Here is a 13,539-nt window from a genome sequence, read left to right on the forward strand (position 1 = left end):
CTAAATTCCGTATTTCACACACCACCGCAATTTCGCACTTCCTTTAGATTCTGAAGGTTGGTTGGTCGGTTTTTCGTTCGTTTTTCTCCGTGGCCCGGATTGGGATTACTCCAGTGACGAGGGCGGGGCGGCCCCAGCTCTGAGGCGGCCCCGCTCCGCCTGCGACCCCACACCCGTTATCCCAATCCCGCCGTGCCATCCCCACTGCCCGGGCTCTGCCCGTCCCCGGCCCCACTGCCCGGGCTCTGCCCGTCCCCAGCCTCACTGCCCGGGCTCTGCCCGTCCCCGGCCCCGCGTTCGTGCCCCGTCAGGCGCGGCCGGGCCGGCGTCACCCTCAGGTGAGGGGCGGTGCCGCCATCGGCCCAGGGGCGGCGCGGCGCGGGCGCTCAAAGCGGCTCCGCAGCGGCTCCGCCCGCCCGCCATGGACTGTGTGGGGCGCGCTGAGTCGGCGGCCGAGCAGCTGCAGCTCTACCGGCGGGACCCCGAGGGCTGGCGGGGCTGCCGCAGCACGGTGGGTCAGGGGGAAGCCGCAGCACGGTGGGTCAGGGACTGGCGGGGCGCCCTCAGCACGGTGGGTCAGGGGGCGGCCGCAGCACGGTGGGTCAGGGGCTGGCGGGGCGCCCTCAGCACGGTGGGTCAGGGGGAAGCCGCAGCACGGTGGGTCAGGGGCTGGCGGGGCTGCGCAGCACGGTGGGTCAAGGGGCGGCCGCAGCACGGTGGGTCAAGGGGCGGCCGCGGCACGGTGGGTCAGGGGGCGGCCGCAGCACGGTGGGTCAGGGGCTGAGACCCCGTCCCGTCCCGGGGGCTGAACGCTTCCCATCCCGCAGAGTGAGGTCGCGGTGTCCTGGAGACCCTCGTCGGAGTTCGCTGGCAACCTGTGAGTACGGCTCGTTCCTGGGGCTCGGGTCCTGCCGGGGCCGGGCAGGGCTGTTGAGCAGCGCGGTTCGGTTTCGTTTCGTGCCCCGCAGGTACAGGGGACAGGGCGTCCTGCCCGCCAGCCCGGAGAAGGTCTGGGAGTGCATAAAGCCGGTGGCCGGCGGGCTCAGGACCAAATGGGACCAAAACGTGAAGGACTTCGAGGTTATCGAAACCATCAGTGATGTAAGTTCCTTAAAAAACTGTTCCGGCGAGTTTTATGCAGCGTTGGGCCTTACGAGACAGCCGATGTTACGTGCAGGGGGTAGCGAGTCTTAAAGTGTGCTGTGTTTCTGGCTGGATCAGCTGGGGATAAGAAACCTTTTTTCCTTTGGTTTAGATTTTTTTTTTCCCTTTATCCTTTTCCATAAATTTTATACATTTTATTTAGCATATATATGTATATAGATAATAGCTTATTCTTTCTGAAAGGAGAATTATTCTTGTCTAAATATTGTGTACTTAAAATATGCAAATGTATTACATATTTATGCATATAACATATGCATGTTATATGTGTAGGTATATAAATATATAACATCTATGTATGTATAGCATTAAAGATTCCTGCACAACAGTGTTGTTAATGGTCCAAATCAAGATTAGCATGATTGTTTTTAGCAAGCTCAGTGTGAGGGAGGAGGAGGTTTGGAGAGTACACAGACTTGGCTAAGCAGTGAAGCATTCACATCATCAGCCGTAATTCAGTCCCCATCTTTCACCATGGCAGCAGTGACACTGCCCTGCACGTCACATCCTGCCTTTAGCTGGCCTCAGCACCCAGTGGTTTGCATCTGTCATTAAAATGGAAATGCTACACTTTGAGCAGACAGATGAGCAGGGCTGTGTGAGAGCAGCAGCTTCTACTGCCATGTTTGTACAGCCTAATTCCTTTTTTTTTTTAAAGCATGTCGGAAAACTAAGAGGGCATTGGATTTAGATCCCCAATCTGAAGTGATTGTATGTGCTTAGAGGCAGCCAGGTGCAAACACAACCAGTCGTAGAAATGTTTGTGGAAGTTCCAGGAAGTTTATTTTTCTTGGGGGAGTCCTTATAGGTGTTTAGTATTCATTATAGACAACTTCAGGAATGCTGCAGCCTGCCACTTGAAATTCACAGATGTGTCAGCACTACCAGTGTGATAGAAACTTCTGTTTTGGGAGCCAATCAGGGAAGCAGAGGGCAGCATTAATGTGTGCAGTGTAACAGACTGGGTTATCAAGTTGGATCCTGTGTATACTGCACAAAGAAATTATCTTTGCTAGTGTCCTGGGGAGGACAAGGGTTTTAACTGTCCTGGGAGCACAGGTGTGCCAGATTTGCATTTCAGCATCCCTTGTGGTATCTGTCGCCTCTGAACATGGAAGCAATGCCTTGTCACTCTGGTTGTTTTTCCTGTCCTTGATTGATCATGGTAGTGCCTTTTGACTGTGCTGATTTACATTTTGTTCAGCAAAGAATGTAGAACAACTCCTCGATGGAGTTTAGAAAGTATAGAACTAAAAGAGTGCCAGAAAGTACAAGGATTTTTCTGCTGTACTTTTGAAAACATCAACTGAGGTTACTCTATTCTGTGATTTCCAGACTGTCTCTATATGCAGAACCACAACCCCTTCAGCATGCATGAGGATTATTTCACCAAGGGAGTTTGTGGATGTGGTAGTAATGAAGCAATACGAAGATGGGACAATGCAGTCTGCTGGTAAGGCATTTGTGTTCTGAACAGGTTCATGTTTCATTTGGAGATAACCAACAGCTACTGGAAATAACTATAAAACAAAAGCTACCAGAAATAAACAAAAAAATAAAACTAAGTAACGAGCTGCTCAGAAGTTGTTGACCTGATCTTGATCAGAAGACAAGATAGTAAACTCTCTACATTGTTGTTCCCAGAGTATATAAATCATCTTAACACACAGATAATGTTAAGACTGGCCTATGGTTTGGTCCCTTGCTATGCTTTTGAGGTTAAATAAGTATTTAATTTACTCTTAAATTCTGGGGTATTTTGAGTGTGGTTTTTTGTTGTTTTAAGAGTTTACAGAACTTTCTAAAAGGAGTCCCATTTATGCTAAATCCTGTTTTAACAATTTCTGCACAGGTTTCAGTGAAGCCATTAAATAAATGTACCACTCCTATATGTGAAAATAATTGTTTTTATGAAAACAAATAGTGCTGATTTTTAAGAGGCTGCCACTGTATAGAAGGATGTTTATTTGTTTTTTCACCTTCATTCTGTTGTTTAACTCTTACAAGTCTGAGCTTTCATTGCCCCACAGTTCAGGTGTCCCATTTTCCCATCCAGTTCAGAAAAGCCTTGTCAGGATTTCATATGCATGCTAGAGTGCAGCTTTTCAGCAGCAAAGTGCTGAATCTGATGTGGATTTGTTAGAAGTGACCCAAATGACCTCTCAAGAAAAGCAGTGCCCTCACATAACATGGGCTCGATGAAACTGTTGGAAGTGTCGATGCTTCCTCCTTCAGTGACAATTGCTTCTAAATTCAACACTTCTTTGATTTCCCCATTCTAAGGCCAGAGTGGTTCCTTTTAATGGTCTTTTCTGACCACTTGTCAGCCCCACACTGAAAAGGTTGTACTGCAGTTCTTTTTAAATACATTTTGAATAGTGAGTTTGCTTCCCATCTGGAGCTTTTCCATTCCAAGTACTCTTCTGGAAGAATGACACTTCAATGCTTTTTCTTTCAGCCACCAATGTGGAACACCCATTGTGTCTACCTCAACCAAATTTTGTGAGAGGTTTTAATTATCCCTGTGGCTGTTTCTGCATACCTGTTCCAGGGTAAGAAACAATTTCTTTGAATGTTACAAATTCTAAAGCCCTCCTTATCCATTGTGTGGTCTGTTTATGTGTATGTGGCCGCATGTGACCTGTAACCTCTTGGCAATGGTATGTTTCTGCCTTCCCAGTAATCATTATGACTGAGTGTCTTTCTTGTTCCCATTTTTGTGCAATGAATTAGTTTATCTTCATTTCCTAGAGGGAAGTCTTCAGTGTTATAGAAACTGTTATCATGGTGCAATTCTTCCTGACCTCTTGAAATTCAGAAATTCAGCAAAACATACAAGTATGGTGTTAATTTTTGGTAAATCTGGTTAGTTTGCCATAATTTATAGACAAACTCATGTAGCTAATTAGGGCCTAGATAAACTTTAATTTTGTAGCTACATTGCCTGAAATTTGTCTTTTTGTTTAAAAAAAGAAAACCTTTTGGAAGTATCTATTCTAATAAAAGTGAGAGTCACTGAAAAGTTCTTAATGCTCTTAAACCACAGGCAATAAAATCACTTTCATTGTCTTTGCAGGGAGCCAGACAGGACCGAGCTCCTCACTTTCTTTCAGACGGATCTTGGTGGCTACCTTCCCCAGACAGTGGTGGATTCCTTTTTTCCATCCAGCATATCTGGATTTTACAGCAACCTGACCAAAGCTGTTAAGGCATTAAAAGCATGACAAGATGAGTTGCTGACATGCTGAGGGTAGGAAACAACCTGTCAGCTTGTGGGTAAAAAATACAAAGTTGGCCTCAGGACTTTTCTGTCTGCCAAGACAGAAAAAATGATGACATGAAACAATGAACTGAGTACAGTACATTTTTAAAACAGCATTTTCTACCTGACTCAATGCAGAACAATGCATTCTTATGTAATATGAAATTCTTCACTTCAATGATTAGAAAAATTCCACACCAGAGGCTGGAACAATCCTGGAGGCAGCAATGGTGACTATCTGCAGGGAGAAGAAGGACTGGATCTGTTCTTTCCCACTCTTAGTGAGGTAAAGCATTGCTAAAATCCACTGAGCACCACGGCCGGGTGCAGGTCAGCTCTGTTTGGTCTCTGAAGCTCCCTGTAGATTCCTGTGGAAAAATGTTTCTCCCCCAAAAGAAGATGTGTCCCTCCTGCTGCCAGCACTCCTAGAGCTGCTAAAATGCCTCAGTGGGTCCAGCCAGCAAATTGTGAAAGCAGAACAAATGCGATTATGTAGAGAGTTTCACTTGCTTGTTGCTGCAGACATGAATTTTGATGGTAAATATGCCTTAAGTGCTTTTTTAAAGTCAAGGTCCAGCATTGCTGATCAATGCGCAGGTGTGTGGGCTGGCAAATAGACACACTCCCTTTCCCCTCCCTGGTACCAAAACCATTGTGTCCTGAAACAAACTGAACTGACATAGAGGCAATAAATAAAGAGGATTAAGCACTTTACTTGCCAGTTTTTAAAAGGCACATGGAATGACCATTTTGAACTGTAATTGAATGTTTTTTGGTTTCCTGTGGTGAGAGGTTTTAACGGGTAAATAATCTTTTCATTAGCTTTGCCTTGACAGGCCGTAAGGACGTCACTTTTGTCTAAGACTGGTTTGCCTCCCAACACTACATTGGGAAATCAGCACCTGATTTTGTGTGCCAAGGTGTGTCCATTTTAAGAGATATCTATGGTGCTGGTTGCCGCAGGAATGTCAGACATTACTATGGATTATATATAATTACAAAAGTAAAAATAATTGCTGAGTGAGTAAGTTAAATGCAGGTTGTGATTTTACTGTGGTGACTCGATTATTTAGCAAGGTTAATATGCTCTGCTTTTCTGTCCTTGTATTTTTTTATCTTTGATATAGAGCATGGACTAGCACAATGAGTTTCCCACTGTAAACCTCACCCTATGGACTAGCTTTTCCAAGGAAACAGTTTTTAGTCCAGTCTCCTTTGTATGCCAAGATGTAAAAACCTGTGTGAGTGTGGTGAAATAAATATTTTTGTGCTACATCTTTCTGTTTTACCTGAATCATCCTTTGAAATGGTTCCTCATACACCTGTTTTACCATCAGGCAAGCTGAAAAGCTGCTTAGAGCTCCAGAATCTCTCTGAATTTTGGGCAAAGAGAGGGAAAAAGCCTTCCCTGATGATGTCCACTACCCAGAGAAGAGGTGTTTTGGTGAGAACACTCACCCTCAAGGTTTTTTGCCCTTGGTCTTTATTTCCAATTGCTGATTTCTATACTTAGGAGGAATAACAAGTTCACTGAGAAGAGATGTGGGCCTTGATACTACAGAGGCTTATACATATTTTTATAAGTGTACTGAAGCTGTTAGGCATGAATTACAATATCTTGACAAATCTTGCCAGGATTATCATGAATTTAATTAGCAGAAAGTTCAAGAAGCACAGCTGAGGTTGCCACTCTATTTCTGCAAGTAATGCAAATTAATTTTGCAGATAATGTGGCTTCTTATTAGCTACTTATAAGGTTTTTTTATTGCTTTGAGCAATAAAGATGGTGAGACACTTCACTGGAAGAACTTAAGGTCCCCTCTTCTGAGTGCTCAACACCTTCTATCCAGGAATTGAGCCCTTCACATTCATCCTTCAGCCCTGCCAAATTGGAGTTGAAAATGTTTTGACAAAGACTTTTATATAGGTACCAGTTCAAAAAAGTATAAGATTTGCTCTCACATTTTTATCTTATTTTGGTTGCTACTCAATTAATAAAGTTTTTGTTTCTAGATAGAGGTTATTTTTTGGGAAAGAGAACTCAGCTAACTAAGTGTTTGGAAGTGTGAGGACAGATGGCTTGTCAAGAATGCTCTTTCAAGGATTAATTTACAGTTGTCTTGTGAGAAAAGGCCACAGCAAGTTCAATGCCTGGATTTAATTAATACCTTCTCCTGCCTATCCTTCTTCCCTTTCTCTCAATTGTTGTTTTTGGGACATTGTGTTAAGTGTATGGAAAACAGCTCCTGAGCTCCTTAACTTCTTCCTGGTGAAATTAGGTAACCGAAGAAGGGTACAGAAAATTCCCCCTTCTGGGAAGGTGAACAGCCAAGGACAAGAACCAGGTCAGCCATCTGGCCCTCAGCTGGGGTGTCACACTTCCATCCTGCCCTTGCATTTCTCTCTCCCCTCAATGAAGCAGGTCAGAGAAGACCAAGTAGGTGCATGAGCCCATCTTGCCATAGGAACTTGTGCTGCTGGGCTGGCAAATAGACACACTCCTTTTTCCCCTCTCTGGTACCAAAACCAGTGGTTTCACAGTGTCGTGAAACAAACATGAATTTTTGAATTTCATACAGTACATATAGGAAGTACTGAAGTATAGATTTGTCTCCAAATTATTTTACCTTTCCAGAATAAACATTTCAGTTCATAAGTACTTGGGTTCATAATTACTCCTGCTGGTACTTTCCCTTGCAGAATTAACAGAGACATTTAAAAGAAAAAAGTGTTGTTAGAAGGTAAGATTTTGTTCTGAACAGTCTTGTTATTGTCCTGCTGTCATCCTCTTGAGACCTCTGGCCAGAGGAAGGTTAGGAAAACTTCCACTACATTACCCTCAGCTTCCTGCCTCCCCCATGAGAACTTTCCACCCTGTGTTTGCCTGCAATTGAGATGGTTCTGTCAGCTGCTAGTAGAAAGTCACTTTTACAGGTTTTGGCTATCCTGAATGTTCTGTGTTTTTAATAGGAAAGCTGGAATTTTCTAGGGAATGTTGTTTTGACACACAAAACTGCCACCCCTTTCTCTGCCCTACCCATTCTCTAAGGCAGTGTTTGGTTGTAGGTGCATAGACACGTCTCTCGTTGCTAGGAAGGTAAGGTAGGGAACAGGACTTGGAGAATAGCACTGAAAATTTTGCACAGGATCTGCTTTTGATACTCATTAATAGCTTAAAAGAGGAAAGTACTATAGCTGTCATGTATTTTATTACAACCAGTATATTATTAACAAAGTCATTATTTTATAATTATAGGCTTTGAATATCTGTTTCTGAAGGTTGAAATAAGAATCATTTTAGTTAATCCCAGGCAGCTTTCTCTGTAACTGGCAGTAAGATCCAGTGTACTCCTCATGGGTTCTTTCTGAGTATCTGCTGTGCCAGCCAAGTGCCTGGAAGTAATAAAATCCTTTGTTTGAGTATTGGCAGTAGTCTAATCCCTCCTCTTACAAAGTTTTGGATGACTTGCTGGTATCAGAGCTGTTCTTCTTCCTCTTGATGATGGCTGTGATGGGCCCATCAGGTAATGCCTTGATGACATTCCATGCCTCAAAACGAGTGAGTCCCTGCATGGCAGTTGTGTGCACTTGTAGGAGCTCATCACCAGGCTGAACAGGGCTGCTCTGTTCCAGTGCAGTCCCTGGGGACAGAAAATGAATTTCCATTAATTCTTTCTGTGGAGGAAACTTTAATGGATCTTTCACTTACTAGTGAATGGATCACCAGCCTGTTTGCAACAAACCACCTGGTCCCAGCAGGCAACAAATCACTGGCACCAAACAATATAATGCTGCATTTGAAAAATAACATTTCCATAGTTATAAATCAGCAGTCAGTTATGAACCCCGAAAGTCTGCCTGAGCTGGGAACATGTTAAGTGTGTTTACCTTTAAATATCCTGTTGATGATGATGGGTTTATCTCCCTGAATAGAGCCTTTCCCTCCTTCCAGACTGAATCCCAAACCAGCAGGTGTTTTTTGTAGAGTTACAGTGCAGATTGTATCTCCAGTGGCTGGAAACAAATGGAAAGTTACCATATGGACAGCACACAGTCTAAAAAGCTCAAACATCTGTTAGAAAAAAATTAACTTTTGGATTCTTTGCAAAGGTCCCCTAAACTGCCAAATAAAAGAGAAAACTAAAGCTTTTAATTTCTCATTTTGTCATTTTAAGGCCCTCTGGGAAGCTGGGGAAAGAAAGTTATGTTTGATTTAATGGGAGAATGGAAATGTAAGACATTTACTGGAATTATAAAAATCTGTTAAATGAAAAAATCTAAGGGAAATATTTGACTTCATATTAGTTATTGATTATAAGGCTGCCTAATTTGCAGCATGGAAATAAAACTACAGCTCTCCACATCATGCTTTAGGAAAAAAAAAAAACCACAAAAAAACCAAAAAAACAAATCAAAACACAAAAATATTCTAAAATGAAATATTCTGCAAAACTCTGACCTAGCTGTGTTTCAGATGTAGCCACCTGGTATATCAAACAATAGCACATTGTTTGTTCAAACTGAAATTCTCTTTCATGGAAAACAAGTCTTGTAACAATATCAGAATAAAGAATCACTGTTCACTGAGTTGTCATTATACCTTCAATTAGATGTGTTGCTACAATAACCATCTTTGTACATCTACAGAAATTCACACAGAAAATCACATCTGCTTGGGTTTTTTAAGGAGTTCTTTTACTTAGAAATACATTAATTCTTTCCCTTTTCAATAAAGTTATTTCAAATATTTCAATGTGTATTTCAGGAATGTTTTATTAACTGTGCTGTCTTTAATCAGGGTTCACAGATTTATGCAGCCACTTGGTTTTATGAACACCTGGATTTCAGGTGATGAATAAACTCTTATCAGGTGAGGGCTGCAAGATAATGCCACTAAACTTACCAGATTCTTGTGAGGCATCGCTTGCTACTGATGATGTACTAGAGCTGACTGAAACATTGGGATTTTTTTCTCCATCTTTGGGTTTTCTGGTGACAACAACGGCTTGTCTGGGTTGTCTTGCCTGCCGCATGATTGCTGAGGCATCACTGTGGGTTACACCTTTCAGAGACTTGCCATTAATGGAGAGTACCTCATCTCCTTTCTGAATAGTTCCTTCCTGACAGGCCAGTCCATTGGGAAATACTTTGTGAACCTGTTGAAGAGCCCAGTCACCACACACACACACAAGGTAAGAGGAAAAAAGGACAAGCCATTAAATCCCTTAGTTAACAATTTATGCCATGTGCATTTTTCATTCTTTGCCAGGAACAAGTTGCTACTATCACATTTCAGGATGGAGGACTGAATGAATTTGCATGGAGTTTTCCTGTGCACATCCCTCCTCAGGCAGCCAGGGGAGGGAGCAGTTTGGCCCTGGTACCAACCAGAAGACTAAAGCCATGCTGCCTGCTATGTACTTGCATATTCTACTTCCTGACCCTCTTGCTGCTCTGCTCATGAGAGGAAGGAGGTGTGTGAGACTTATCTCTAACTTCCAGACCCCTGTCGTGTTTTCACCCATCCCATTCCTCCAGACCATCCTGCATGGTCTTCTATAAGCACATGAATAAAATGTTGGTTATATCCTGCTGAGGGCTGTGTGTTCTGCCTCAGCTTTCAGAGCTGTTGGGGTGGAAGGAAGCAGGACACTGCTGCCACACACCTGGAGAGGCAGCTCTGTGCAGAAGGAACCTGTTTTCACCTACTATGGTCCTTCCAACCCTATCAATACTGCTGCCTGCTTTGATTATCTAAAAGCCAAAAACTGTTGTAGAAAACCAGTAAGGTATGTATTTTTTAGATAGAGCAATGATTTGGAAGTATTTTTTAAGATGCTACTTACTGTTACCACTTTGTTTTCTAGATCAATGCCCCCTGCCAGGCTGAATCCAAGCCCAGTATCTTCTTCTTTATGCAAAACTGTAACATGAATATCATCAAATTCCTAGGCAGAGAAAGGAATAAAGTCAAGAACTTCCCAAAAGATATGTGACAATGATTAGAAAGGCTGTTGTGTATTTTACAATGAGACTTAGTGGCATAAATGTAATATTAAGTTGCAAAGATTAACCAAACACATTCACTCTGCAGCTTTCTGAAAATCATGCACACAAAAAAAAAAAAAAAAAAAAAAAAAAAAAAAAAAAAAAGGCAGGTTTACCTTTAAAGTTTCTTCATCTAGGGCTTTGACTTCCTCTATAAGCTTTGCCAGCTCCTCAGGGGAAAGCAGAGATATGACTGACTGCCCCAACACACCGGATGCTTGAGGTGAGCCCTGTTCCTCCTTGTCTTCCTCCTTCCCTTTGTCTGCCAGGCTCACTGTGTATTCTCTCAGCTCCGAGAGGCTGTCCCATTGTGACAAGAACAAAAGAGAAACATTGAGCTATGAGAGAATATACCCATTAAAGCAAAAAGCCATTTTGGAGCAGTCATCTTTTCATCTTATTAGCATGTAATTCAGGTGGTAACTCCTACAACTATTATAAACACAGACAAATGGAAATTAATTGTGTTAAGTTAAAGGAAGTAGAATCCGTTGCACAAAAGAATAAGAATAATCTCATGGCCTCAGGCAAAGACACTTAAATCTGCTTCATCATGGAGATACTAGAAATAGTGCTCCTTAAATCAGAAGATGTTTGAAATATGCATGTTTGTATATAATACAAATTAAAAACAAAATTAACAATCATGAATCATTTAACCTTTGTGCTCTAAGAAGTTCTTAACTTAGTCTGTGCTTTACTTCTGTGTGCTGCTACCTTAGAACTTTAATCTGTCAGTAAATTGGTACAGCTGCTCACCCATGCTGATCTATAAATCTGAGTTTTAAATATGGTATTTAAATTTAAATATAGTATCTTACTTTAGGGAAAACCCAGTGTCCGGGTGATGATTCTCACTCGCAGATGAGGTGGAAGCCCCATCCTCCTCCATGGAGGACTGAGACACTGTGTCCAGAGCTTCCCATGCACTGTTTCCAGAACAGGCTGGGGACTGAGGAAGGCAAAGCAATGATTTCATTAAAGCAGATGACACCTGGTTGCTGATGGAGTAGATTTTGCTGCACTTCTCATCATACGGTTTCATTATCTCACAAGCCTGGGCAGCAGTAAGAGGGAAGCTCCGTGACCTTAGGCTGTGTGCCTTTGCTACTGACACAAGATGGGAGTTTGCAACGGCTCCTGGAGTTAAGAGACTTGATGACTTTTCAGTGCTGGCATTGCTGCTTTTCTCTGAGCTGGCTGCAGTGCCTTCCCTGCGAGAGGAAGATCTATCCAGGCTCTTTGTGGCCATGGGCACAGATGGCTCTTGGTGGCTGTTTTCACGGTGCTGGAGGAAGGGTTGTTTTGAACAGGCTGGAGCTGCCTCTACCCCCGCTGCAGCGGGAGAAGGTTCTTTCTGCACCGATGGTTTTAGGCTCAACCTTCGGGGGGGCTTTTCAGGCGACTGTGGAGCACTCAAGGATTCAAATGAGCTTATTCTTTGTTTTATCGATGATCCTCCAGGAGAAGCACGTGATAAGCTGGATTGTAGTTTTTTGCTGGAAGTACCGTCATGGTTGGGAGGACTTTGATCTGCCTCTGGTTTTAGATCTGAATTTGCTTTCCTCAGTCCTTTCAGACTTTGGCGGAACCAGGTGGGCTTAGGTGCCACAGGAGGACCCTTTTTCACACTGTCATTTTCATCTGATTTTAGCACTTTGGAACCAACTAATTCTGATTCTGATTTTTTCAGAACTGTCTCTGAGCTGCTTCGATTTTGATTCTCTTTCTTTTTGTCTATGCCAGGTCGCAAATCTAAGTGGACGTTGTTTTCACTCATGGTAGGATTAAATAAGCTTTTTATGCAGTCAGAAATTTTAACCCAGGGGTCTTCTGTTGTATCAAGACTATAATCCACCCGTGCTTGTCTTTTAAGTACAGGCCTTTGTATTGATGCAAGTGGAGTCCCTGTAATAAAGAGACATCGATTATAAACTACCATCCATCTACTTCTCCTTCCCTTCTCGCTGAATCATTATTAATTCATTAAGCTTGAATTTCATTCAAGCCTCTGATAGATTTGTTTTGAAGTTTCTAAAATGTTTAAACTTTTTAAAAATTCATAATTCTTGATCTATAAGTTCTGAATCCAGACACTGAAATTAAATAAAAAACAAGGCTCTTGCGCACTTAAATATGAGATTGCTTTTTTCAAGGGTTTACAAATACTGAAATTCCGGGCTGCTGAAATCTTGATACAGGCTATAACAGCTAAATTGCAATGTTGTTTGCAGCCTAGAGAAAAAGCTGGTATTACAGTAAATTCTTTTCAAAAACATTTTTTATTTTCTATATTTATAAGTATATCCTACTCTAAAATGACTGCCATAGGAAGATCGTCAATATTTATGTTTCCTCAAATTTCCTCAGCATTTCCAGTTGATTTTTTCTGATAAGTAAAAACTTGATTCTAATATGGGAATATTTTTTTACTTCACAGAACAATTATGCATTTTAATATTGGGCATGGTGGAGCTGAATGGCAGCAAACTTCCGTTTGTGCAGCTGCACAGGCACTGTTTTCTGCTTCACTGTGAACGTTTTTTTTTAAGGCAAGATTTTTACTTTTTTAATGATCTGAGCCATAACTTACAGAATTACATAAACCTTTATGTTGTAAGAGACCTCTTGAGGTTGTCTTGTTCTCTTAACACTAAGTTTCCTTCATTCTAACTAGCACAGCAGAAAAGTAACTTGTCAGTGGTTTGTACCATTGCAACACTAGAGCTTTGAAATTGTGCGTAAAAATATCCTTTAGAAATGCGAAAACTAAGCTTTAATATCAAAAATTCAGTATAACTAAGCAGCTTCATCTGAAGCAATGCAGCATTATTGTACCTGTCCACTAACAATTTTTTTCAATAAATCACGTCTTATGCTGCTTTTTATCTAGTTTCTCTTTTTTACAAAGATTAATCAATAATTTTTAAAAAAATACAAGAAATTATTTCTTATGCTGATTTTGATCTACTTTCCCTTTCTTTACAGAGATTAATCAATAATTTGACATTTCATCTGTTTACCCCAACACTTACAGATATGGTTTGAAGACTACATTTAAAGAG

The 13,539-nt window shown here is 41.9% G+C and overlaps 2 protein-coding genes across 2 annotated transcripts in view; one reads left to right on the forward strand and one right to left on the reverse strand.

Moving 5' to 3' along the window:
* Positions 1-421: 421 nt before the first annotated feature.
* On the forward strand, positions 422-5,719 carry STARD5 (StAR related lipid transfer domain containing 5; the record flags this gene model as incomplete). The annotated part of the gene is made up of 6 exons (XM_083871223.1): positions 422-511; positions 828-877; positions 969-1,101; positions 2,500-2,617; positions 3,623-3,716; positions 4,241-5,719. The coding sequence occupies 6 exons, from the start codon at positions 422-424 to the stop codon at positions 4,386-4,388; spliced, it is 633 nt and encodes a 210-aa protein (XP_083727349.1). The 3' UTR covers positions 4,389-5,719.
* Positions 5,720-6,476: 757 nt separating this feature from the next.
* Positions 6,477-13,539, reverse strand: part of IL16 (interleukin 16) — a gene marked incomplete at its 5' end in the record, with an annotated part of 31,694 nt that continues 24,631 nt past the window's right edge. Inside the window, 6 exons of the mRNA XM_083870657.1 lie at positions 6,477-8,067; positions 8,315-8,440; positions 9,330-9,582; positions 10,273-10,374; positions 10,591-10,774; positions 11,296-12,382. Of these exons, the coding sequence (XP_083726783.1) occupies positions 7,874-8,067; positions 8,315-8,440; positions 9,330-9,582; positions 10,273-10,374; positions 10,591-10,774; positions 11,296-12,382 (1,946 nt within the window). The 3' untranslated portion in view covers positions 6,477-7,873. The remainder of the gene's footprint in view (positions 8,068-8,314; positions 8,441-9,329; positions 9,583-10,272; positions 10,375-10,590; positions 10,775-11,295; positions 12,383-13,539) is intronic.

Source organism: Zosterops lateralis (assembly GCF_965231275.1).
Source record: "Zosterops lateralis genome assembly, chromosome: 13".
Lineage (NCBI taxonomy): Eukaryota > Metazoa > Chordata > Aves > Passeriformes > Zosteropidae > Zosterops > Zosterops lateralis.